Genomic DNA, 25,112 nt, shown 5'->3' with positions numbered 1-25,112 from the left:
AGAACCGGGATCTTTTGTGCCATACCCTCGGCTTACTTACAGAGCCTCAGACATGTCCACACATGCACACACACACACACGTGCACACACACACTCTGTCTCTCTCTCTGTCTCTCTCTCTCTGTTTCTGTCTCACTCATTCTGTCTCTCCCACTGTCCAGATCTCCACATACATCACAGTGCCCCCGTCCCCACTGATCCAGACCCTGGTGCAGGGGAACATCTTGGTGAGCGATGATGTGCTCATGTCTGCCATGTCAGCCTTCACATCCCTGGACCAGCCCATGCCCCAGGGCCCCCCACCTGTGCAGGTAAGAAGGTGTGGGCTTCTCACAGGGTCTTGATTCCAGACCTGTACATTAACTCCTGCAGATTCAGAATCTTGTAGAATAAAGGGGGCCTGGCCCCAGCTCTCCCTGATGCTGAGGGAGGCTATCAGCTTCCCCTTGTTCAGCTCTGCTATAGGTGGGAAGCTGCTACATCTAGGTGGGGACCCAGAACATGTGGGGCTTTGTCAATACAGTGCAGCTATTTTGACTTTTGTGGGTTTTTTTTGTTTTTTTGTTTTTTTGAGATGGAATCTTACTGTGTTTCCCAGGCTGGAGTGCAGTGGTGCGATCTTGGCTCACTGCAACCTCTGCCTCCTGGGTTCAAGTGATTCTTCTGCCTCAGCCTCCCGATAGCTGGGATTACAGGCATGTGCCACCATAGCCAGCTATTTTTTTTTTGTATTTTTAGTAGAGACAGGTTTTCTCCATGTTGTCCAGCTGGTCACAGACTCCCGACCTCAGGGGACCTCCCTACCTCGGCCTCCCAAAATGCTGGGATTACAAGCATGAGCTGAGCCACTGTGCCCAGCCAATTTTTGTATTTTTAGTAGAGTCAGGGTTTCACTATGTTGGCCAGGCTGGTCTCAAACTCCTGACCTCAAGTGATCCTCCCACCTTGGTCTCCTGAAGTGCTGGGATTACAGACGTGAGCCACTGCCCCAGCCTGAGTTTTGTTTTTGTTCTTTTTTTTTTTCTTTTTTTTTTTGAGACAGAGTCTTGCTCTGTTGCCCAGACTGGAGTGCAGTGGTGTGATCTTGGCTCCCTGCAACTTCTGCCTCCCAGGTTCAAGTGATTCTCCTACCTCAGCCTCCTGAGTAGCTGGGATTACAGGTATGTGCCACCACACCCAGCTGATTTTTGTATTTTTAGTAGAGATGGGGTTTCACTGTGTTGGTCAGGCTGGTCTCAAACTCATGACCTCAAGTGATCTGCCTGCCTTGGCCTCCCAAAGTGCTGGGATTACAGGCGTGAGCCACCGCACCGTGCCTGGCCTAAAAAAAATTTTTTTTTTAGAGACAGAGTCTCACTATGTTGCCAGGCTGGTCTTGAACTCCTGGGCTCAAGCGATCCTCCTCCCTCTGCCTCCCAAAGTGCTGGGATTACAGGTATGAGCCACTGCACCCAGCAGTACCATCATTTTAACAACTGCAAAGGATTCCACCATATGGATAGGCCATCTTCTGTTTAGCCAAGTTTCTATGTATAGACATATAGGTCATTGTTGTTTTTTGCTGTTATAAAAATGGCTGGAGTCACCATCCATGTACAGAAGTCTTTGCCCACCTGCTTGGTTTTTTTTTGTAGCATAAATTTCTAGAAGTTACTGGCTGCGTTTCACGACTACCCACACATTCATGATTCTCTCGAAAGACTCACGGGACTCAGAGGTGGTTGTATTCATGGCTGTGGTTTATTACAGCAAAGGAACACACAGCAAGATCAGCAAGGGAGAAAGACACTTTGGAATCTGGAGGAATCCAGAGTTCTCTGTCTTGGGAGGAGGGGAGAGGTTGCACAGAGCACACTTCTTCCTGCAGCAGTGAAGTCTAGAAACATGTGTGCCGGGTTGCTACACAGGGAAACACACTTAAGACTCCAAAGCCAGGGTTTTTTTTTTTTCTTTTTTCTGAGACAGGGTCTCATTTCAACTGCCCTGGCTGGAGTGCAGTGGTGCGATTTCAGCTCACTGCAACCTCCACCTCCCTGGGCTCAGGTGATTCTCCCACAGCCTCCCAAGTAGCTGGGACTACAGGTGTGCACCACTCTGCCTGGCTAATGTTTTTGTGTTTTTAGTAGAGATGGGGTTTCGCCATGTTGCCCAGGCTGGTCTCGAATTCCTGGACTCCACCTGCCTCGGCCTCCCAAAGTGCTGAAATTACAGGCGTTAGCCACTGCGCCAGGCCCAAGGCCAGGGTTTCTGTTAGGGATTGGTCATGTAGGTGACCAGCCACCATGACCAAAATTCCGGACTCCCAGAAGAGATGGAAGTGTTCACCATGAATCACATATTTTGTCTAAACACTCTACGTAAGCTGGTACCATAGAACAGTGCCCCAGGTGGCAAAACAAGCCTTGTCAACAAAGGAGGTGTCCCACAAGCCTGGTTCTCAGGTCCCAGTCACGAGCTAGTGCTGCAAGCAAGCCCTTTTTTATTTTTATTTTTTGCAATTTTATCACTTTATTTGAGGTATTTGACGATCAGCGATTAGTTCTCTTCCACTTTGACTGTCTGTAGATTTTTGAAAGTGGTAACAGGTACATAGGTAACCAAAGTATAGAGCTTATTTGGTGAATCTTCATTCTCATTACGTTTTCTGGACAACTGCGCACGGATCCGGTATCGGACATTCCTTATTCCTTTGGCTCAGACTGCTTTGTTGAGCCTGGTATCAATGCGCACATCTGGAGTTCCCATCTCCTTTATGGCAAATTTCCGAATCTCTTTGAGTGCCTGAGGGGCACGCGTCTTGAAGCCCACTCCATGGATGCGCTTGTCAATGTTTTTGGTATATTCTTGGGTCACCACCTCGTTGATGGCAGAATGGCCTTTTTTCTTCTCGCCACCCTTCTCTGTGGGAGCCGTTCTGCCAGGTCCAAGTTGGAAAGGGAAGCCCTTCTTTTTCTTTTTCTTTTTTTTTTTTTTTTTGAGACGGAGTCTTGCTCTGTGGCCCGGGCTGGAGTGCAGTGGCCAGATCTCAGCTCACTGCAAGCTCCGCCTCCCGGGTTTACGCCATTCTCCTGCCTCAGCCTCCCGAGTAGCTGGGACTACAGGCGCCCGCCACCTCGCCCGGCTAGTTTTTTGTATTTTTAGTAGAGACGGGGTTTCACCGTGTTAGCCAGGATGGTCCCGATCTCCTGACCTCGTGATCCGCCCGTCTCGGCCTCCCAAAGTGCTGGGATTACAGGCTTGAGCCACCGTGCCCGGCGGGAAGCCCTTCTTAAGATAGCAACATTAGGCTGCTATATTAACTCTTGTGTATCAGTGAGGTCGTTTTTGCCAACTTTCATAGGGAAAAGGGATAGCAGCACCAAGCTGAGGCTTCCTTCGAATTCTCCCATGACTTTGTTTCCCCATCCTCTCTTAGCCCCTCCCCTGAGCTGCCTGGTGAGTAGCTGTTCTTTCCGCCTGGCTGGCTAAAGCAAATGTCCTTCCTCCCCAATAAATAAGACAACTAGTATCAAGAGGCTGTAACACTTTTTCTTTTCTGATTTCAGAGCAGCCTGAACATGCATTCGGTGCCCAGCTACCTCACTCAGCCTCCACCCCCTCCTCCACCTCCTCCACCACTGCCCCCACCGCCACCACCTCAGCCCCCGCCACCTCCACCCCAGAGCCTGGGCCCCCCCGGGCGTCCCAACCCTGGTGGGAACGGTGTGGTGGAGGTGTACAGTGCTGCTGCGCCCCTGGCTGGGAGTGGAACGGTGGAGATCCAGGCGCTGGGGATGCAGCCCTACCCACCCCTGGAGGTGAGCAGAGAGGGCAGGGTGGAAGAGGACACTGGTCATGGACATCATGGCCAACCTGGACCCATCCTGAGCACCAGCTGTGTGCCAGGCACTGTGCTGGGGATACCATGAAAACCAGATCCAGTCCTGGCCACATCACGGGGGAGAAGGACTTTAATCAAAGCATCACACCCACAGATGTAAGATGCAAGCCATGAGAAGGTGGAATGGAGTGCAGGTTGTAGCAGAAATATAAGCTGTCTGTAGGTAACGCTCAGAACAGTCAGAGAATGCCTACCTTTTTGGGCAAAAAATGAAAAAAGATTCAAAAAAATTATCTGCCTAAGTGTCTCTTACAGTTTTTAATAAGCTAGGTGTATCAGTTAGCTATTGCTGGGTAAGAAATATCCATCAGGCATCAGTGGCATATAGCAAAAGTGTTTATTGTTCATGTGTTTGCAGTGGTCAGCTAGACAACTGTGGGTCTTGGCTGGGCTCACTCATGTCTGAAGGTTGGCTGGCTGTCAGCTGCTCTAAGATGGCCTGGGCTGGGACAAGTGGTGTGACTCAGCTCTGTTCTGCGTGACTCATCCTCCACTAGGTTCTCATGGCCATGGTGGAAGTACAAAAATGCAGGCAGAAATGCCCAAGGCCTTTTGAGGTTTAGGCTTGTAAGTAACACAGAATCACTTCTACTGGCCAAACCAGATCACAAGGCCAGCTTAGATAGTGCAGGTAGGGAAATAGATGCCACCTCTTGATGGGAAGAGCTGCAAAGTCACACTGCAAAGGCATGGGTATGGGGAGGGGTGAAGAACTGGGTCCGTAATACAATCAATGTACCATAGTAATTCCCTGCCGATGAGCTCTAAGCTACAGGCCGTCTACTCGAAATGCACTGAGTTCACAGAACCTTCCAAGACACCAGTGCTGGAGGGTATGGTTATGACAGAAACAACTCACTGCACTAGAAATCACACTAACTCAGACTCACCATAGAATCCAGCCACGGACATCCCCTGTCAGGTAGTCTCTGTATAAAGAGAGCCCAGACCAGTGGGAAGATCCCACCACAAGGCATTCATGTGATGTTCTGAGGGGCTGCAAGGGGATTTGCCCTCTCCTAGGAGAATAGAGCAAGCTTCTCTAGGGAATTTATTGCGTTGAGAAAAAGTTAAGTTAGCGGGATGCTGAGATAATGCTGGTGGCTTGTGGTAGTCAGAGGGGACCAGCCCAGAGAGGACCAGCACAGCGGGAGCTGCTGCTATTGATTTTCCATATAGATGAGCATGATATTTGAGGGCAGGGCCTGAGTCTTACTAGACTTTGCATCCTTAGCACCTAGCAGAGCACTCCTAGAGTAGATACCTTACACTGGACTGTCTGACCTCAGTTTGCACTCCTCTAAAATGGGAACTCTCCCTGAAGAGCTGTTGAGGATAGTAAGAGCCTATGCCAGTGGCAGTCACATTAATTACTCAGTAATGCCTTGAGTGATGGCTGAATTTATTCACGTGACAAGTATTTATTTATTTATTTGAGACAGTCTCACTCTGTCGCCCAGGCTGGAGTGCAGTGGTGCGATCTTGGCTCACTGAAGCCTCCACCTCTCAGATTCAAGTGATTCTCGTACCTCAGCCTCCCAAGTAGCTGGTATTACAGGCGTGAGCTACCACACCCAGCTAAATTTTTTTGTATTTTTAGTAGAAATGGGTTTCGCCATGATGACCAGGCTGGTCTCGAACTCCTGGCCTCAGGTGATCTGCCTGCCTCGGCCTCCCAAAGTGTTGGGATTACAGGTGTGAGCCACCGCACCTGGCCCAACAAATATTTGAGTGCTGTATTGGTCAGGGTTTGGTCAGGAAAATAGAAACCAGGCAAGGTATTTCTGCAGAAGGTCTTTTTTTTTTTTTAATTAGAGATGGGGGTCTCACTTTAGCCCAGGTTGGTTTCCATCTCCTGGCCTCAGGTGATCCTCTCACCTCAGCCTCCCAGAGTGCTGGGATTACAGGCATGAGCCACCACACCTGGCCAGATTTTATAATTGTTATTATTATTTTTTTACCTTTTTTTCAGCTTTGTCTGATTTTATTATTCCAACTGTAGCTTTCTATTTATTTGTATTTGTCTGAAATATTTTTTCAACTTTGGGTATTTTGCTGAGTTGAATTCTTTTTTTTTTTTTTTTTTTTGAGGCAGAGTCTTGCTCTGTCACCCAGGCTGGAGTGCAGTGGCGCCATCACGGCTTACCACAGTCTCGATCTCCCAGGCTCAGGTGATTCTCCCATCTCAGCCTCCTGAGTAACTGGGACTACAGGCATGCGCCACCATGCCCATCTAATTTTTTAAATGTTTTGTGGAGATCAGCTCTCCCTATGTTGCCCAGGCTAGTCTCAAGCTCTTGTGCTCAAGCGATCCTCCTTCCTTGGCCTCCCCAAGTGCTGGAATTGCAGGCATGAGTCATCGTGCCTGACCAGAAATCTTGGATAGGACACCTCAGGAAGACCAATGAATGATGAATAGGCCAGGCACAGTGGCTCACGCCTGTAATCCCTGCACTTTGGGAGCCCGAGGTGGGTGGATCACTTAAGCTCAGGCGTTTGAGACCAGCTTGGGCAACATGGTGAAATCTCGTCTCTACAAAATACACAAAAATTAGCTGGGTGTGGTGGTGTGTGCCTGTTATCCCAGCTATTTAGTGGGGTGAGGCGGGAGGGTTGCTTGAGCCTGGAGGTCAAGGCTGCAGTGAGCCAAGATCACATCATTGTATTCCAGCCTGGGCAACAGAGCAAGCAAAAAAAAAAAAAAAAAAAATGCTGAATAAATGAATTCTTTACAATGTCCCAGTATGGGGATGTAAGCTTAGTGTTAACTAAATCTGAATGCCTCAGAATTCATTTGGTAATTTCTTGTGGTTTCAGTTCTCAGTGAAGGGAAGCCTGCTACTGTGGCATTGGGTAGTGTCAGTCAGGAATTGGAGCAGCTGGGGGAGCACAGACCCCTCTGACTTCCTGGTTCTCTTTTTTTTTTTTTTGAGACAGAGTCTCACTCCATCGCCCAGGCTGGAGTGCAGTGGCGCGATCTTGGCCCACCGCAACCTCCGCCTCCCAGGCTCAAGCGATTCTCCTGCCTTAGCCTCCTGAGTAGCTGGGATTACAGGCACACAACACCATACCTGGCTAATTTTTGTATTTTTGGTAGAGACGGGGTCTCACCATGTGGGCCAGGCTGGTCTCAAACTCCTGACCTCAGGTGATCTGCCCACCTTGGTCTCCCAAAGTGCTGGGATTACAGGTGTTAGCCACTGTGCCCAGCCACCTAGTTCTCTTATGCTAGGAAAGTACCACTGATAAGAATAGGCATGGCAATAATAACAGCTAATGTGTATTGCATGCTCACTCTGTGCCAGTCAGTGTTCTAAGCCCTTTATGTGTTGCTTCATTTAATCTTCACAGTAACCGCGTGAGAGGGGTACTATGATGAGTCCCATTTTACAGATGTGGAAACTGAGACAGAGAAATTAAAAAGATGCCTAAGGTCACCTAGGTGCTAAGTGGAAGAGTCAAGATTTGAACCCAGGCAGCCTGGCTCCATAGCTGTTCTGGCCTCCTGGCTTCATGAAGTTCTAAGGGGGCTTGGGAGTGACTTGGGTGACCGGGCCAGGTGGAGGGGCTGTGATGGTGATGTAGGGGAGAGTGGTTGAGGTCAGCCAGAGAGGCAGGGAGAGTGTGCCTGGCTGGGAGCTCTTCCCCTCCCCTGGCAGGGCTTTTTCCTTGACTGTGTTGTCCTTCTAGGTGCCAAACCAGTGTGTGGAGGCTCCAGTATACCCGAACCCCGCAGTGTACAGCCCTGGCAAACAGGGATTCAAACCCAAAGGACCAAACCCCGCTGCCCCCATGACCAGTGCCACTGGGGGCACGGTGGCCACCTTTGACTCTCCACCAACGCTGAAGACCCGACGGGCTAAAGGTGCCAGGGGACTCCTGGAAGGTGGGCCCCCAGCCTGCCATGGGCATCTTTCCTCAGCATTGGCCAATCCACAAGCTGCTTGGTTCTGGTCTTCCCTTTTATGGTAGTTCAACTTTGGTTGCATGTAATAGAAAATTCAAAACAGCAATGACTTCAAAATGATAGAATTTTGTTTCTCTCCTGTATAAGTCAAGGCCAGAAGCCAGACAATCTGGGGATCATGTGACTGCATGGGCACCAGGCACCCTCATTTCTTCTGTCTTTCTGTTTCCACCACCTCCAAACATGGTATCAGTTATCCTGGTGCCTCATTGTCTAAGATAGCTGCTGGAGCTCCGGTCATCACTTTAATATTCCAGGCAGGAAGAAGAAGGGAAAGGGAAGGATAAAAGGGGCTTCTCCCAGCTTCTAGAAGTTCTGTTTGATATTTTTGCTTATATCTCATTTCTGAAAACTTAGTCACGTGGCCATACCTAGCTGCAAGAGAAGCTGGGAAATGTCTCTTTTGGCTGGGGACATTGATACTCCTATTATGGGATTTGTGAGGAGTGAAGGAGAGAGTGGCTATTAGGCAAGCAGTAGTATCTGCCATCCTAATGCAGATGGTAAGTATGGGGTGGGAGGTGGTGTCAGAGCAGGCAACAGATGGAGAGGATAGAAATTGAGAATTTTTCAGCAGCTTTCCAGTCAACTACTCCTTCCTTTCCTTCCTTCCGCAATGATGTATTGAGCATCTTTGTGCCAGGCCCTGTGTCAGGCACTGGAATCTAGTCTCTTGGTCTGTGATTCCTTCTGCTTTCAGTTTAATGGAAGAGACAGGGAATAAATAAGTAAATATTTCTGGGTTGCTCCAGGAAGGAGGTTAATGGGTCTTACGATTGAGAACAACTAGGGAGAGGCTGGAAAATGCTTCTAACTATTCATGTGGGGAGGAGAAGGAAGCAGCCTTGTGGGTATCTGTGGGACAAGCATTCCAGGCAAGGGGGAACAGCAGGTGCAAAGGCCCGGAGGCAGGAACATGCTTGAGGTCTTTTAAGGTTAGCAAGATTAGCTGGGAGTTCACTGCAGCTGGATGGACAGAATGATGAGGTTGTCAGGAGTGAGGGGATGCAGAGTGCTGTGGGCCATGGCAAAGAGGGTGGATTTGATTGTAGGGCAGAGGGGAGCCTTTGAAGGTTTTGTCTTGCTTTCCCAGCTAGAGCATATCCTAGGCTTTTCTCCCCATGCCCTGTGAAGCTCTCCCATGTCTCCTCCCTGGCCTGTGCATGGGCGTAGACTTCCCTGGGATATGCATTGTCTGGCTCAGGTACAGTAGCCAGAGGCTACTCTTGGCGCCCTGAGCTGCACCCCCAGCCTCATTGTCCCCTCCTTCCACTTGTCTTTCAGCAGCAGGGAAGCCAAAGGCTCAGAAACTCAAGTGCTCATACTGTGACAAGTCATTCACCAAAAACTTTGACCTGCAGCAGCACATCCGAAGGTACACATGCGCGGTGAGGCAGGTGGCTCCTGGGCAGGTGTGGCTGGGACCATCTGCGCTGGAAGCGAGACTCCCTTCTCAGCCCCTAGCCTGTAGGGTGACCCAGGCTGCACTTGCATGTTCAGGCTGTAGTCCAGGTTGAGTGGTTTTCCTCTTCTATCTCAGGAGCTGTGGGAGGGACCTGTGAAAGCTATGGGACCTGCCCATAGAGACTGGGAAGGTCAGGGATGGGCCGTGTAGGGGAAGAAAAGCACTGAACCCAAAGGGGCTTCACAGATGTGTTAGGGCTGTCTCAGGTCTCCCCTCTGCAGAACAGACTGGCCTGCCAGGGCTACTGTACTTTGCAAATAGGACTCTGTGGACTCTGTGCTCACTCCAGACTAACCATGCGGGGATCCCTTCTGGGCCTTGGTTTTTCCATCTGTGGAAGGGGAGGGTGGGCTTGTTCAGCGTTTCTTACACAGTGAGATGCACTGGTACGTGAGATGATTTTTTTTTTTTCTTTTTGAGACTGAGTGTTGCTCTTGTTGCCCAGGCCGGAGTGCAATGGTGTGATCTCGGCTCACTGCAACCTCCGACTCCTGGGTTCATGTGATACCCCTACCTTAGCCTCCCAAGTAGCTGGGATTACAGGCATGCGCCACCACACCCGGCTAATTTTGTATTTTTAGTAGAGATGGGGGTTTCTCCATGTTGGTCAGCCTGGTCTCGAACTCCCAACCTCAGGTGATCTGCCTGCCTCGGCCTCTCAAAGTGCTGGAACTACAGGAGTGAGCCACCACGCCCGGCCGATGAGATGATTTTTGGTGATTCATGAATATGGGGTTGAAAAGTTCTGAAAGATGTAGTGGGAAAGTTATTCCCTTTGCAATTTCAGTCCTTAGGGAGTCATAGAGAAAACCTCAATTTGGTATAATTTGGTCTTTAACACCTTTGGTATACATGCTCATCTCTTATAACAGAAGGGGAGAGAGAGAGAGGGAGAGAGAGAGAAACAGAGAGAGAACAAACCTCAGATTCCAGCCATGGCCGGCAACAGCTTCTATCTAGACAAGGGTTTTTCAGTCTTGGCAGTACTGACATTTTGGGTCTTGGATCACATCATTCTTTCCTGTAGGGAGCTGACCTGCACATCTTGGAATGTTTATGAGCATCCCTGGCCTCTAACTATTAGATGCTAGTAGTACTGCAGCTACAGCTGTGACAATCAAAAATGGCAGATGTCCCCTGGAGGGCAAAACTGGGCCTCAGTTGAGAACTGGTCTACACGAGTGCTGTCACTGTCCAATAGAACTCTCTGTAGCTATAGAAATGCTCAAATTGGGCCAGGCACGGTGGCTCACCTGTAGTCCCAGCACTTTGGGAATCTTGAGGTGTGTGGATCACTTGAGGTCAGGGGTTTGAGACCAGCCTGGTCAACATGGTGAAACCCTGTCTCTACTAAAAATACAAAAATTAGTTGGGCATGGTGGCAGGTGCTTGTAGACCCAGCTACTCCAGAGGCTGAGACAGGAGAATCCCTTGAACCAAGGAGGCGGAGGTTGCAGTGAGCCGAGATTGCGCCAGTGCACTCCAGCCTGGGTGACAGAGTGAGACTCTGTCTCAAAAAATAAAAAAAAGAAGAAATGCTCAAATTGGCACTGTCCAATATGGTAGCTACTGACAATACATGGCTGTTGAGCACTTGGAATGTGGATAGTGAGACTGAGAAACTGAATTTTGTGTTTTGTTTTATTTTAATGAATTTAATTTTTTTTCTCTTTTTTGAGACAGGGCCTTGCTTTGTTGCCCAGGCTGGAATGCAGTGGTGCAATCTCGGCTCTTTGCAGCCTCAACCTCCCAGGCTCAAGCTATCCTCCTACCTCAGCCTTCTGAGTAGCTGAGACCACAGGCTCGCACCACCACGCCTAGCTAATTTTTGTATTTTTTGTAGAAACAGGGTTTCATCATGTTGCCCAGGCTGGTCTCAAACTCCTGACCTCAAGTGATCCACCTGCCTCAGCCTCCCAAAGTGCTGGGATTACAGGTGTGAACTACTGTGCCAGGCCAGGAGTCCTCATTTAAATGGGCCTGAACAATTAGGAAATGTTCTCTCACAGTATGAGATGGCCAGAGGAGGGCGGCTCCAGGGTTTGTTGATGAGCAGCTCAGTAATGTGACCCAGAACCCAGGGTCTTTCCATCTCTGGTCTGCCTGCCTCAGTGAGGGGGCTTGTCCCTGTGGTGTCAGAATGGTGGCCAGCGGCATCTGGATATTCTTTCTGGGCCTTCCTGGTGGCTGTGAGCTCCTGGGCTGAGGCCTCATCCCCGTTCCTGCAGAAGGGCACTGACAAGCTTGTCTTCCACAGCCACACCGGTGAGAAGCCCTTCCAGTGCATTGCGTGTGGCCGTGCCTTTGCCCAGAAGTCTAATGTTAAGAAACACATGCAGACCCACAAGGTGTGGCCTCCGGGACACAGTGGTGGCACCGTGTCTCGAAACTCTGTGACCGTACAGGTCATGGCCCTGAACCCCAGCAGGCAGGAGGACGAGGAAAACACAGGTGGGTGGAAGTAGGGAACGCCATGCTCCCCACACCTCTCTTCTGCTGCTTCACAGATTTTTTTTGCAAGCTGTGTGACCTTGGGCAACCCCATGACCTCTCTAGGCTTCAATCTACCTTTATCTATAAAATGTGGCATAAGATGAAAGGATGGATGACAAACATACAACATGTGTGGCATTACTCTAATACTGTACCCATGGCAGATATCACTATTCAATCACCTACCCATTTTTTGTTGAGCCTGGATCTCACCTCAGAATCTTTTTTTTTTTTTTAACTTATGAATTGTTTATTTCTGGAATTTTCCATTTAATATTTTCAGACCATGGTTGACTTAGGGTAATTGAAATCATGGAAAGCAAAACTGCAAATAAGGGGAGACTACTATAAAATAAAAATTTATGAGCCCATACTGTTAAAATGAATGAATAAATAAATAGGGGATAAAAGAAAGGCCTTTTTTTTTAACTTGTGCTTTAAGTTCTGGGATACATGTGCAGAACGTGCAGGTTGGTTACATAGGTATACGTGTGCCATGGTGGTTTGCTGCACCTATCAACCCGTCATCTGGGTTTTAGGCCCTGCATGCGTTAGGTATTTGTCCTAATGCTCTCCCTCACCTTGTCCCCCACCCCCCGACAGGCCCCAGTGTGTGATGTTCCCCTCCCTGTGTCCATATGTTCTCATTGTTCAACTCCCACCTGTGAGTGAGCACATATGGTGTTTGGTTTTCTGTTCCGGTGTTAACTTGCTGAGAATGATGGTTTCCAGCTTCATCCATGTCCCTGCAAAAGACATGAACTCATTTTTTTTTTATGGCTGCATAGTATTCCATGGTATGTATGTGCCACATTTAAAGAAAGCCCTTTCTTATAGTAAAATGTGAATTGATAAAAGTAGAAATAATGATTAAATTAGAAAATAACGATTTGACAACCACCATAGTAATACAGTCACATGCTATGTAAGGATGTTTCCATGAGTAACAGATGGCATATGTGACAGTGGTCCCATAAGATTATAATAATGGGGCTGGAAATGTCTGTCATCTAGTGGCATTGTTGCCCTTGTAAAATGGGCATTACCTTTTCTATGTTTAGTTATGTTTATTTTTAAAATTTTAGATTTAGGGGGTACATGTGCTTGTTTGTTACATGGGTATTAGATGTATAATGGTGGTGGCTGGGCTTCTAGTGTACCCATCACCCAAATACTAGACATTGTACCAACAGGTAGTTTTTCTTTTTTCTTTTTTTGAGACAGCGTCTCTGCCACCTAGGCTGGAGTGTAGTGGTGCTATCTCAGCTCACTGCAACCTCTGCCTGCCAGGCTCAAGTGATCCTCCTGCCTTAGCCTCACGAGTAGCTGGGATTACAGGCATCCGTTACTACACCTGGCTAATTTTGTATTTTTAGTAGAGACAGGGCTTCACCATGTTGGCCAGGCTGGTCTCGAACTCCTGACCTCAAGTGATCCTCCCACCTTGGCCTCCCAAAGTGCTGGGATTACAGACATGAGCCACCATGCCTGGCCAACAGGTAGTTTTTCAACCCTTGCCTTCCCTCACCATCCCTGCTCGGAATTTGTTTTCTATGTGTTGCTCCAGGCAGTCAGTGTAGTTGATCAGAAGTTGAAAGCTGTTTGACCTCCATGGTTAGTTGGTCTCCAAAGCTCTTTATACATGTGAGATTCTCATCATTTGTCCCTGAGCTAATGTTCCTACCCCTGATATTGGTTGAGTTTCTTTCTTGCATGAAGACTGAGAACTTGACTAGGTTTAGAGCATTGCTGCCCAACAGAAATAGAATATGAACAACATACATAATTTAAAATGTTCAGCTGGGCATGGTGGCTCACGCCTGTAATTCCAGCAGTTTGAGAGGTTGAAGTGAGAGGATCTCTTGAGCTCAGGAGTTCAAGATCAGCCTGGGCAATATGGTAAAACCCCATCTCTATTTTAAAAAAAATTTATAAGTTCTGTCTTTAGTGGCAAAAATAATCTTAAATAAATGAAATAAAATTTTCTAGTAGCTACATTAAAAACAATTTTTTAGAAGATCAAATTAATTTTAATTATATATCTTATTTAACCATATATATTTAACCATATATATTATATATATAACCATATATATTTTTATATATTTAAATATATATATGTGTTTGTGTGTGTATACATTTTTTTGAGATGGATTCTTGCTCTGTTGCCCAGGCTGGAGTGCAGTGGCATGATCTCAGCTCAATGCAACCTCCATCTCCTGGTATTTAACCTAATATATTAACATTATTATTTTAACATATAATATAAAGATTAAATATACTTTATATTCTTTTTTTTACTAAATTTTTGAAATCCAGCAGGTAAATACATGTATAGCACATTTGGATATGGACTGGATACATTTCTTTCTGTTTTGTTTTTTTTTTTCCAGTTAGGGTCTCATTCTGTCACCCCAGACTGGAGTGCAGTGGTGCAATCATAACTCATTGTAGCCTCGAACTCCTGAACTCAAGTGATCCTCTCTCCTCAGCCTCCTAAGTAGCTGGGACAGGGGTGCACCACTGTGCCTGGCTAATTGTTAAAAAAAATTTTTTTTTGTAGAGACAGGGTCTTGCTTTGTTGCCCAGCCTGGTCTCAAACTCCTGGGCTCAAGTGATCCTCTCACCTCAGCCTCCCAAAGTGCCGGAATTATAAGTGTGAACCATCATGCCTGGCGCCACATTTCAAGTTCTCAGTAGCCACGTGTGGCTCAGGACCACTTTATTGGACAGTGTAAGGCCAGAGTCTAAGCCATTCCCATGTAGCCCCAAGGGTGAGCAATGCCAGCCACGTGCTAGGTAATGAAGGGAGTGTTTTGCTGGGAAAACAATGTGTAGCCACTTTTATCTGACCTTCTTTCAGGCTTCCTGTTGGAACTAGCCCTACTGTGTGCCCTCTGAGTTCTTGTGAACTCCTTTTTTTTTTTTCTTTAAAAAAATTTTCTTTCGAGACAAGATCTTGCTCTGTCACCCAGGCTGGAGACCAGTGGCACGGTGGTGGCTCCCTGCAACCTCAACCTCCTGGGCTCAAGTGATCCTCCCACCTGAGCTTCCTGGGTAGGTGGGACCACCGGCACATGCAACCATGCCCAGCTAATTTTGTTTATTTTTTGTAGAGATTGGGTCTCATTATGTTGCCTAGGCTGGTCTTGAACTCCTGGGTTCAAGGGATCCTCCTTCCTTGGCCTCCTAAAGTGCTGGGATTATAGGAATGAGCCACCACACGGCCCTACAGAATAAATCATTTCTTCCATTTCTTTTGAAGCTCCTTTAGTGCCTAGCATCAAAGGTTTAACTATTTAGCAAACATTTATAGAGGCCTACTATGTGCCCGGCCACTGGACCTGCAGGGATGAGGCCAGAGGTCCCTGATATCAAGGGAAATGAGGAACAGTGTAGTGAGGGAAGGATGATGAAACAGATGATTACAATTTTTTTTGTTTGTTTGTTTGAAATGGAGTCTATTCTTATCGCTGAGGCTGGAGTGCAATGGCGCAATCTTGGTTCACTACAACCTCTGCCTCCCGAGTTCAAGCAATTCTCCTGCCTCAGCCTCACAAGTAGCTGGGATTACAGGTGTGTGCCACCACGCCCAGCTACTTTTTTTGTATTTTTAGTAGAGATGGGATTTCACCATGTTGGCCAGGTTGGTCTCAAACTCCTGAACTCAGGTGATCCACCCGCCTTGGCCTCCCAAAGTGTTGGGATTACAGGCGTGAGCCACTGCACCCGGCTGATGATTACAATTATTATTATTATTATTTGAGACAGAATCACACTCTGTCACCCAGGCTGGAGTGCAGTGGCACAATCTCTGCTCACTGCAACCTCTGCCTCCCAGGTTCGAGCAATTCTCCTGCCTCAGCCTCCCATGTAGCTGGGATTACAGGCACCCTCCACCACGCCTGGCTAATTTTTGTATTGTTCATAGAGACGGGCTTTCACCATGTTGGGCAGGCTGATCTCGAACTTCTGACCTCAAGTGATCTATCCGCCTTGACCTCCCAAAGTGCTGGGATTACACGTGTGAGCCATCGCACCCGGACAGATGATTACAATTAGAAGGGACTGGGGAGGCATTATGAGTGCAACTAGGATGGTGTTCAGAATTTTTAACAACCGTGGAGAGGTCTGCAATGTCTGAGGGGAAGGCCAGAGACGGGAGGCCTGAGGCAGCAGCTGTTTCGCACTCAGAAAGGAAGCATTTCTGTATTTGAGCCTGGGGTTGGCCGTATCAGTGCACACCGGCTGAGTGTGAGTGCAGCACCTTAAGCACAGAGTCCGACCCAAAGCGGGTAGCAGGTGCTGGGTGAACACAGAGGAGCACAGGGTAGGGGTTCTGTGCGTCCTTCCTGAATGGGCTGGCTCCTTGTCCTGACTTCCCTGGCTTTCTCCATAGGGTTGGGCCAGCCCCTGCCGGGTGCACCACAGCCCCAGGCCTTGCCCATAGCCGGTGAGGAAGAGGGGGACAAGCCGGAGCCCAAGCAGGTGGTCCTCATCGACAGCTCCTACCTGTGCCAATTCTGCCCCAGCAAATTCAGCACCTACTTCCAGCTCAAGTCTCACATGACCCAGCATAAGAACGAGCAGGTAGGTGGGTGGTGGCAGCAGGGGCCCATAGGACACCAGTCCCCACCTTTCACTGGTGCTAGGGTCTTGAATGCTGCCTAGGAAGGGGTAGGAACCAGTGAGTCAGACCTTCCACGGCTCTATTCCCCCCAGTTAGATTCCGAGCAGGGGATTGATGGAGTTAAGTAAGGTTACCCTTGGGGCAAATCACAGAAAACTTTGACTCATCTCCAGAACTGAGACAGCTGACTCCACCCAGCATAAAGACCCTGTGTCTTTCCAGCTCTGGTCTCTGCCATCTCAGGGTATGGCCTTGACCTCTCCTGATGGCTCACCTTGTCCTCCTGTCCTGGGATGGTGATCACTTTTTTTTTTTTGAGATGGTTTTACTCTTCCGCCCAGGCTGTAGTGCGGTGGTGTGATCTCAGCTCACTGCAACCTCCACCTCCGTGTTGGCCAGGCTGGTCTTGAACTCCTGACCTCAAGTGATCTGCCTGCTTGGCCTCCCAAAGTGCTAGGATTATAGGCATGAGCTGCTGCATCTGGCCGGTGGTCACTCTTTCTGGGCACCAATCCAGACCCACTGTTATCTATGAACCAAAAGGGGTTATCTCTTCTGTATCTTTTATAGCAGCAAGAAAGCTTTTCCTAGAAGCACTTTGTAGATCTCTTTTTGGTCAAACCCAGTACATGTGCTCTATCATTTAAGAATGCATTATTATGCTACAAATGATAGAAAACTGGCTTCATAGGGTTTTATTTCTCTCACATCAAATAAATTCAAAGAAGAAGTCCCTAAGTAGGCAGTGTTGGGCTTATATAGAGCAGACTCTATATCACCGTAGACTCAGGCTTCTAGCTGTCTGATCTGCCATTCTTAGCTTATGGACTTCATCCCCAAGGTTGCAGGATGGCTGCTATGTCTCCATCCATCACATGTGTATTCCAGTCAAGACAAACACAGAAAGCAGAGGGGATTTCTCCTGGGAAGCTTTTGCCTTTGTGTTCTGGAAGTGATGCTGTCCTCAAAGACTACTGATTGTATATCATTGGTTAGGAAGGAGTCACATGGCTGACACTAGATGCAAGGGAACCAGAATCAAGTGTTTTGTTTTTTTTTTTTTTCTTTTTTCTGAGACGGAGTCTCACTCTGGTCACCCAGGCTGTAGTGCAATGGCACGATCTCGGCTCACTGCAACCTCCACCTCCTGCATTCAAGCGATTCTCCTGCCTCAGCTTGCCAAGTAGCTGGGATTACAGGTGCCTCCCCACCACACCCAGCTAATTTTTGTATTTTTAGTAGAGATGGGGTTTTACCACGTTGGCCAGGCTGGTCCCGAACTCCTTACCTCAAGTGATCCACCTGCCTCGGCTTCATAGTGTGTTGTGATTACAGGTATGAGCCACCGCGCCCAGCCCGTGTTTTTGTTTTTTTTAGACAGGGTCTCACTCTGTCACCCAGGCTGGAGTACAGTGGCTTGATCTCAGCTCACTGCGGTCGCCGCCTCCCGGGTTCAAGGGATTCTCCTGCCTCAGCCTCTCGAATAGCTGGGATTACATGCATGCACCACTACACCTGGCTAATTTTTGTGCTTTCAGTAGAGATGGGGTTTCACCATGTTGGCCAGGCTGGTCTCGAACTCCTGGGCTCAATTGATCTGCCTACCTTGGCCTCCCAATGTGTTAGGATTACAGGCATGAGCCACCGCGCCCGGCCTGGATCGAGTGTTTTAACTAGGTATGTTGCTATTCTGAGCAAATCAGGGTTCACTTTGTTAAGTAGAAGGAGTGCATGATATTGTGTAGGCAACCAGGACTTATGTGCTGTTTATCAAAGTATAATTTTCAAGTTAGGCCGGGCGCGGTGGCTCAAGCCTGTAATCCTAGCACTTTGGGAGGCCGAGACGGGCGGATCACGAGGTCAGGAGTTCGAGACCATCCTGGCTAACACGGTGAAACCCCGTCTCTACTAAAAAGTACAAAAAACTAGCCGGGCGAGGTGGCGAGCGCCTGTAGTCCCAGCTACTCGGGAGGCTGAGCCAGGAGAATGGCGTAAACCCGGGAGGCGGAGCTTGCAGTGAGCAGAGATCCGGCCACTGCACTCCAGCCTGGGTGACAGAGCAAGACTCCGTCTCAAAAAAAAAAAAAAATTTTCAAGTTGTTAAAAACATACTTCTCATACAAATGAGACCCAAAAGTGAGTCAGAATTTTACTTAACTCATTAGCGAGGGAACCCGAAGGAAGCCAAAGCCTGTTCAACAGAGGCCGTGAGACACGGATAGCTATGCCTAATAACTGTCAATGAAAAAAAGAGATACTGAAGTCAGATTGCCAAATTACATACAAATCTGGTTAATGTCCTGCAAGACAACAAAACCTGTGACCTTTGGGGTTATCTTCTTTACCTGACACAAATCAATGACATTGGATCAGTTTTTTACAAATTAACAAATTAACATTTAACTGTAGAGTCCTAATCAATGGGAAGTAGTCAGAAGTAGCCACATCCCGTAGAGTGAGATGACTGTAGGCAGGCTATAGATGGGCTCCTTAGACAGCAGTTCTCAAAGTAAGCTTCCCGGGTGGCAGCGCCAGCATCCCCTGAGGATTCCTCGTTAGTGATGCACGTATTCAGTCCCGCTGAGTCAGATTTCTCAGGGTGGCGGGGGTGGTGGGGGGGTGGGGGGAATGGCGGGGGCGGCGGGAGTGCAGCCTTCAGCAACCTGTAATTCTGAGGCCCGCATCAGTTTGAGAGCCGCTATTCCAGTATGACATTGAAAGGGTACACTATCATCTTTTCACTGTATATCCAGGTCTTGAATAACTTTTCTAAATATACCCATGCCACACAGAACCTGAGGGAAGGGTAGTAGGGACATCATGACTGGCTGAGAGGAGGGAACCCTCTAATCAAAGTAAAACCAGGGGCTGGGCCCAGTGGCTCACACCTGTAATCCCACCACTTTGGGAGGCCAAGGCGGGTGGATCACTTGAGGTCAGGAGTTCGAGACCAGCCTGGCCAACATGGTGAAACCCCGTCTCTACTACAAATACAAAAATTAGCTGGGCATGGTGGTGCGTGCCTGTAATCCCAGCTACTGGGGAGGCTGAGGCAGGAGAATTGCTTGAACCTGGGAAGTGGAGGTTGCAGTGAGCCAAGATTGCACCACTGCACTCCAGCCTGGGTGACAGGGTGAGACTGTGTCTCAAAAATGAATGAATGAATGAATGAATGAATGAATGAATGAATAAAAACCCTGGGATCCAGTAGCAGCAGGGGAGCGGAGGGATCAGTGGTCAGGTCATCTACCAGCAGTCCAGGGCCAATGCCACAGGCCAGGGGCTGCGGTGGAGGAAGCTCTCCTGCCTCCTGTCACCTGCCCAGCATCTTCCCTCAAGGTGTACAAGTGTGTGGTCAAAAGCTGTGCCCAGACGTTCCCAAAGCTCGACACATTTCTGGAGCACATCAAGAGCCACCAGGAGGAGCTGAGCTACCGCTGCCACCTCTGTGGCAAGGACTTCCCCTCGCTGTACGACCTGGGCGTGCACCAGTACTCCCATAGCCTCCTGCCACAGCACAGCCCCAAGAAGGACAGCGCCGTCTACAAGTATGTGCCCTCCCGCTTCCGTCTCCCTGGGTGGACGGGTGGGTGGGCAGGGAGCCCAGGGCCTGTGGTCTTGGTAGTTCTGACTGCTCAGGACCAGTGAGATACTTGAAAGGAGAAACCGAGGCTCCTGGCTGGGGTCCAGCCTGGCAGAGTGGGTTCTGGGCTTTGGCACTGGTGGAAGAAAGGATGCTGGCTCTCCTTATATCATTCTTATGTCTTGGCAGACATTTTTCCCAAAAAAAAATCCTTAAAAAGAGGAACCTATATTTCCTTGTTCATAGTGGAAAAAGGTTTGAGCATTTTATTCCAAACTAAACAATTATGACAGTATTATTTTGTCTCATAATCTACAAAATATAGCTTACAATCGAAGTGGTACACCAGTTCTCACAGTGAAAAAAGAATGAGCAGGGTGTGGTGGCCCACATCTGTAACCCCAGTACTTTGGGAGGCCAAGGCAGGAGGAGGCCAGGAGTTCGAGACCAGCCTGGCAACATAATGAGACCCCATCTCTACAAAATAAAATACATTTAAAAATGAACAGTAACATGTTTAAAAGCAAAAATCATAAAAATAATATTCATTTGTTTTATAATCTGTAAGATCTAGGTTAAAGTTGAAGCTATATGCTGATTCCTATTTTTATTTGATTTTTTTCTTTGAGACAGGATTTTGCTCTTTTGTCCAGGTTGGAGTCCAGTGGCACCATCACAGCTCTCTGCAGCCTCCCCAGGCTCAGGTGATCCTCCCACCTCAGCCACCTGAGTAGCTGGGACTAACAGGCATGCACCACCACACAGCTAATTTTTGTATTTTTTGTAGAGACGGGGTTTCGCCATGTTGCTCAGGCTGGTCTTAAATTCCTGGATTCAAGTGATCCTCCCACCTTAGCCTCCCAAAATGCTAGGTTTACAGACGTGAGCCACTGTGCCCAGCCTATATGCTGATTCTTAGAATGAACAAGTAATGGATCAAGTATGGATTTTATTTGGGGTAATTTATTCTGATAATCATTTATATCACTTCAGTCTTCCATTGTGGTTGTGAAGAGGGTTCCTTTGGCAGAAATGATGAAAAGCTCCCTCAGTTTTGCAACGTGCTTTTTATCCTTAGATCTTCACGTTAAAGCCGGGTACAGTGGCTCACGCCTGTAATCCTAGCACTCGGGGAGGCTGAGGTGGGAGGATGGCTTGAGCCCAGGAGTTTGAAACCAGCCTGGGCAACATAGCAAGACCTTGTCTCAACAAAAATAGAAAAATTAGCCAGGTGTGGTGGCACGCACCTGTAGTCTTTGGAGCTACTTACCTCTGATCATCCTTGTTGAGTTTCTCTGCCTCAGTTGTTTTCTGGTCTGTTTGCCGGATCTTCCTTTGTTGATGGTGTTATTTGCAGATGTGCAACATCACTTTGATGATGTCATGAAATCCCCCCATCTGCAGTCATTTTGCTGTACATTTGCCTGCATCATCTGGGAGCAGCTGCCTCACAAAGCTCATGGGGGTAGATAGTAGCAAAAGGCCAGGAGTGGTGTTTGTCTGGGGCCTCCTTCCAGTTCATTACCAAATATTTTCCTGTTACAATGGTTTTTGCTTCTCTGTACAAACTTGTACCTGCAGAGATTTGGTGATTCTGTTAATGAGGCCCCTGTAACTCCTGGGTGAAGCTTCTGGGTTCAGAGATAAGTAAATACCTTGAGCTTAAAATGCGTGGGCTGCTCAGGGTGACAGGTGTGTAAACAAAAGCACCCTGTCACTTGATAAAATGCTATCATATATGTTTATAAGGTATAGAGGTACCACAGGGGGAGGCAGGCTAGAGAAGCTGTCCCAGGAGCAGTGACATCTGAACTGGGTTTTGAAGGATGAATAGGAGTTTGCCAGGTAGACAATGGATGTGGTGGAGTGTGTTCTTAGCAGGAGGAACCACAAGTTTAAAATACAATAGCAAGTGGTTTATTAATAGAATGACTGTTAGGCCAGCACGGTGGCTCACGCCTGTAATCCCAGCACTTTGGGAGGCCGAGGCGGGTGGATCAGGAGGTCAGGAGATCGAGACCATCCTGGCTAACACGGTGAAACCCTGTCTCTACTAAAAAATACAAAAAATTAGCCAGGTGTGGTGGCGGGTGCCTGTAGTCCCAGCTACTCGGGAGGCTGAGGCAGGAGAATGGCGTAAACCCAGGAGGCGGAGCTTGCAGTGAGCTGAGATCCGGCCGCTGCACTCCAGCCTGGGCGACAGAGCGAGACTCCGTCTCAAAAAAAAAAAAAAAAAAAAAAAAAATAGAATGACTGTTATGTAGAGTGGAAGTGGGAGGGAGATGTTTAGATGGGGCCTGTGGGAAAAAGTGGGGCCAAGGCATGAAGGGCCGCGTAGAAATCACAAGAGCTTTGAGAAGTTGGCAGAGGAGCTAGAACTCAAGAAATGCAGTGTAGGGTAACTTGCCTCCAAGACTCTGGGAAATGGGGCAAGAGAGGCAGGGAAGCCGGGCAAAGCTTTGGTCAGCCAAGGGCAGAGATTTCTGGCAGTGATGACTTACTCCCATTTGCACTCGAGGAATTTTCTTTGGCTCTTGCCCTTCCGATTTGTGGGTTATCTGTGAGTTCCTGTGGCTGTGTGACTGGAGTGAGATGCCAAGTAAAGGGAAGGAAGCACCTGCTTTGTGCCAAGCTTTGCCCTTAGTGACATGAATCCCTGCAGTCCTGGGAGGAAGGTGGTATTCTCCCCATTTTGAAGATGAAGACATTGAGGTTCAAAGAGAAGTGGCCTGCCCACCAGAGTAACAACATCAGCAGAGTTTAGATTCGAACCCTAGTGTGAGATCTTGGAAGCCTCACAGCCCTGGTCTTGGAGTTTGCAGTGCTGATGACCCTGTGCAGTCCCCTTGTAGGGTCATAGTGCCAGTGGCCCTTTGTAGACATTGGAGCTGTTGTCCTGTCCCAAAAGTAAGGCCCAATGAGCCAGGCCCCCATCTGAATGGCCTGAAGGTGGAATGGTGTCATGGGTAATGGTAAGGGTTCTGGAGCCATTGGCCTGTGCTTAAATCCTGTCTTGACTGCAAATCCAGTGGATGACCTTGGGCAAGGTATTCAGCCACTCTGAGCCTCGGTTTTCTCCTCAGTGAAATGGGGATCACAGTAGTGCCTGCCCTATTGGGTTATTTATAAGGATGAAGTAAGACAAGGCTGAGGCTCTTAGACATGGTACCTGGAACATAGTAGGTACTCAATAAATGTTATTGCTGCAATTATTATTATTCGTGTTATTTAAGTAGAGGTTTGGCTGCATGCAGTAGAGACCTAAAATAACAGTGGCTTATACACCATGAGAGTTGATTCTATCTCATAGTGACATTTGAGTGGCTGTGGTGGCTTCATCATATTTTTAGAGGTCCAAGCCCTGTCATTCTGGTTTCTGTTCCCTGTCAGCCACATTGCCTTGGCCTGCCTATGTCTACTTTCCCCAAATCTCTCAAATGAATTTTAGTCATGTCACTATATGTTTACTATATGTTTAATATTTTCTTTTAAAAAATAAGATTTGGCCGGGTGTGGTGGCTCACTCTTGTAATCCCAGCATTTTGGGAGGCCAAGGAGGGCGGATCACTTGAGGTCAGGAGTTCGAGACCAGCCTGGCCAACATGGTGAAACCCTGTCTCTACTAAAAACAAAAAAAACGAAAAAAAACAAAAATTAGCCGGATGTGGTGACATGCTCCTGTAGTCCCAGCTACTCCATAGGCTGAGGCAGGAGAATCGCTTGAACCTGGGAGGTGGAGGTTGCAGTGAGCCAAGATCGTGCCACTGCACTCCAGCCTGGGCGACAGAGAGAGAGATTCCGTCTCGAAAAAGAAAAAAAAGAAAAATAAGATTTATTGATTTTTCCCCCTAATTGCAAAAGTCAATGTTCAATGCAAATGTTCAATGCAGAGAAAAGAATTTTGTAAAAACCCATGCAAAAACAAAAAAACAAAACTGTCACCCAGGGATTGCCACTGCACCATTAACCTCTTGGTAGATATCCTTTGGTATATGTGTATAATAAATATGTTTACAGATACGGATACGGATATAAATATCACAGACTATATTTGAGTCAGGTGATCCCAAATACAGTCACTGAATTTGGTGAAAATTCATCACACTGTCTTCCTGTAGCGCAATGTCCAACAAGCAGACTGATTTAATGGGATCACTGTACATGTAGTTTTATCACTGAAAACTTTTTCATTTAAAACAGTAATTATAGCTGGGCATGGTGGCTTATGCCTGTAATCCTAGCACTGTGGGAGGCCAAGGCAGGCAGATCACTTGAGGCCAGGAGTTCAAAACCAGCCTGAGCAACATGGTGAAACCTTGCCTGTATAAAAAATACAAAAATTAGCCAGGCATGGTGGCATGTGCCTGTAGTCCCAGTTACTTGGGAGGCTGAACTGGATTGTTTGAGCCCAGGAGTTCAAGGCTGCAGTGAGCCATGATCATGCCACCGCACTAGTGAGACCCTGTGTCAGGGAAAAAACAAAAACACCAGTAATATGGACCGTCTTTGCATTTCAGCAGCAATAGACCTGCCACATTCTTTAAACAGTTACTTAGTATTCTGTTGTTCATGGATGTTCTGTGATTTACTTACGTCATCTCCCATTGTTGGTTAGTGAGGTTATATTCAGTTTGTCATTAGTATAATAAAGATACAGGGAACAACTTCAGAAGTACATCTTTGCTCTTTTGTAAGTTCCTAGAAGTGATTTTGCAGGTCAGAGTTCAAAGGCTTTTTTGTTTTGTTTTGGTTTGTTTGTTTGTTTGTTTGTTTTGAGACGGAGTCTCCGTCTATTGCCCAGGCTGGAGTACAGTGGCGCGATCTTGGCTCACTGCAACCTCCACCTCCCAGGTTCAAGCGATTGTCCTCCCTCAGCCTTTCTAATAGCCAGGACTACAAGTGCCTGCCACCACGCCCAGCTAATTTTTTGTATTTTTAGTAGAGACAGGGTTTCACCGTGTTAGCCAGGATGGTCTCAATCTCCTGACCTTGTGATCCACCCGTCTTGGTGTCCCAAAGTGCTAGGATTACAGGCGTGAGCCACTGCGCTTGGCCTTTTTTTTTTTTTTTTTTTTTTTTTTTTTTTTTTTTTTT

At 47.8% G+C, this 25,112-nt stretch overlaps 1 protein-coding gene and 1 pseudogene across 3 annotated transcripts in view; one reads left to right on the top strand and one right to left on the bottom strand.

Moving 5' to 3' along the window:
- ZNF341 (zinc finger protein 341) overlaps positions 1–25,112 on the top strand; it is a 60,577-nt gene that overhangs the window by 17,497 nt on the left and 17,968 nt on the right. For 2 of the 3 annotated variants that reach the window (XM_025398452.1, XM_025398454.1), the window contains 7 exons: positions 162–311; positions 3,546–3,797; positions 7,571–7,766; positions 9,132–9,222; positions 11,570–11,763; positions 16,205–16,395; positions 19,775–19,983. In XM_025398452.1, coding sequence (XP_025254237.1) covers positions 162–311; positions 3,546–3,797; positions 7,571–7,766; positions 9,132–9,222; positions 11,570–11,763; positions 16,205–16,395; positions 19,775–19,983 — 1,283 coding nt within the window. The remainder of the gene's footprint in view (positions 1–161; positions 312–3,545; positions 3,798–7,570; positions 7,767–9,131; positions 9,223–11,569; positions 11,764–16,204; positions 16,396–19,774; positions 19,984–25,112) is intronic. The other variant, XM_025398453.1, reaches the window with a different exon arrangement.
- On the bottom strand, positions 2,489–2,958 carry LOC112633136 (annotated as a pseudogene).

Source organism: Theropithecus gelada, chromosome 10 (genome assembly GCF_003255815.1).
Source record: "Theropithecus gelada isolate Dixy chromosome 10, Tgel_1.0, whole genome shotgun sequence".
Classification (NCBI taxonomy): domain Eukaryota; kingdom Metazoa; phylum Chordata; class Mammalia; order Primates; family Cercopithecidae; genus Theropithecus; species Theropithecus gelada.
Note: the sequence above shows the minus strand (reverse complement) of the source record. Positions and strands in the feature narration are given on the sequence as shown.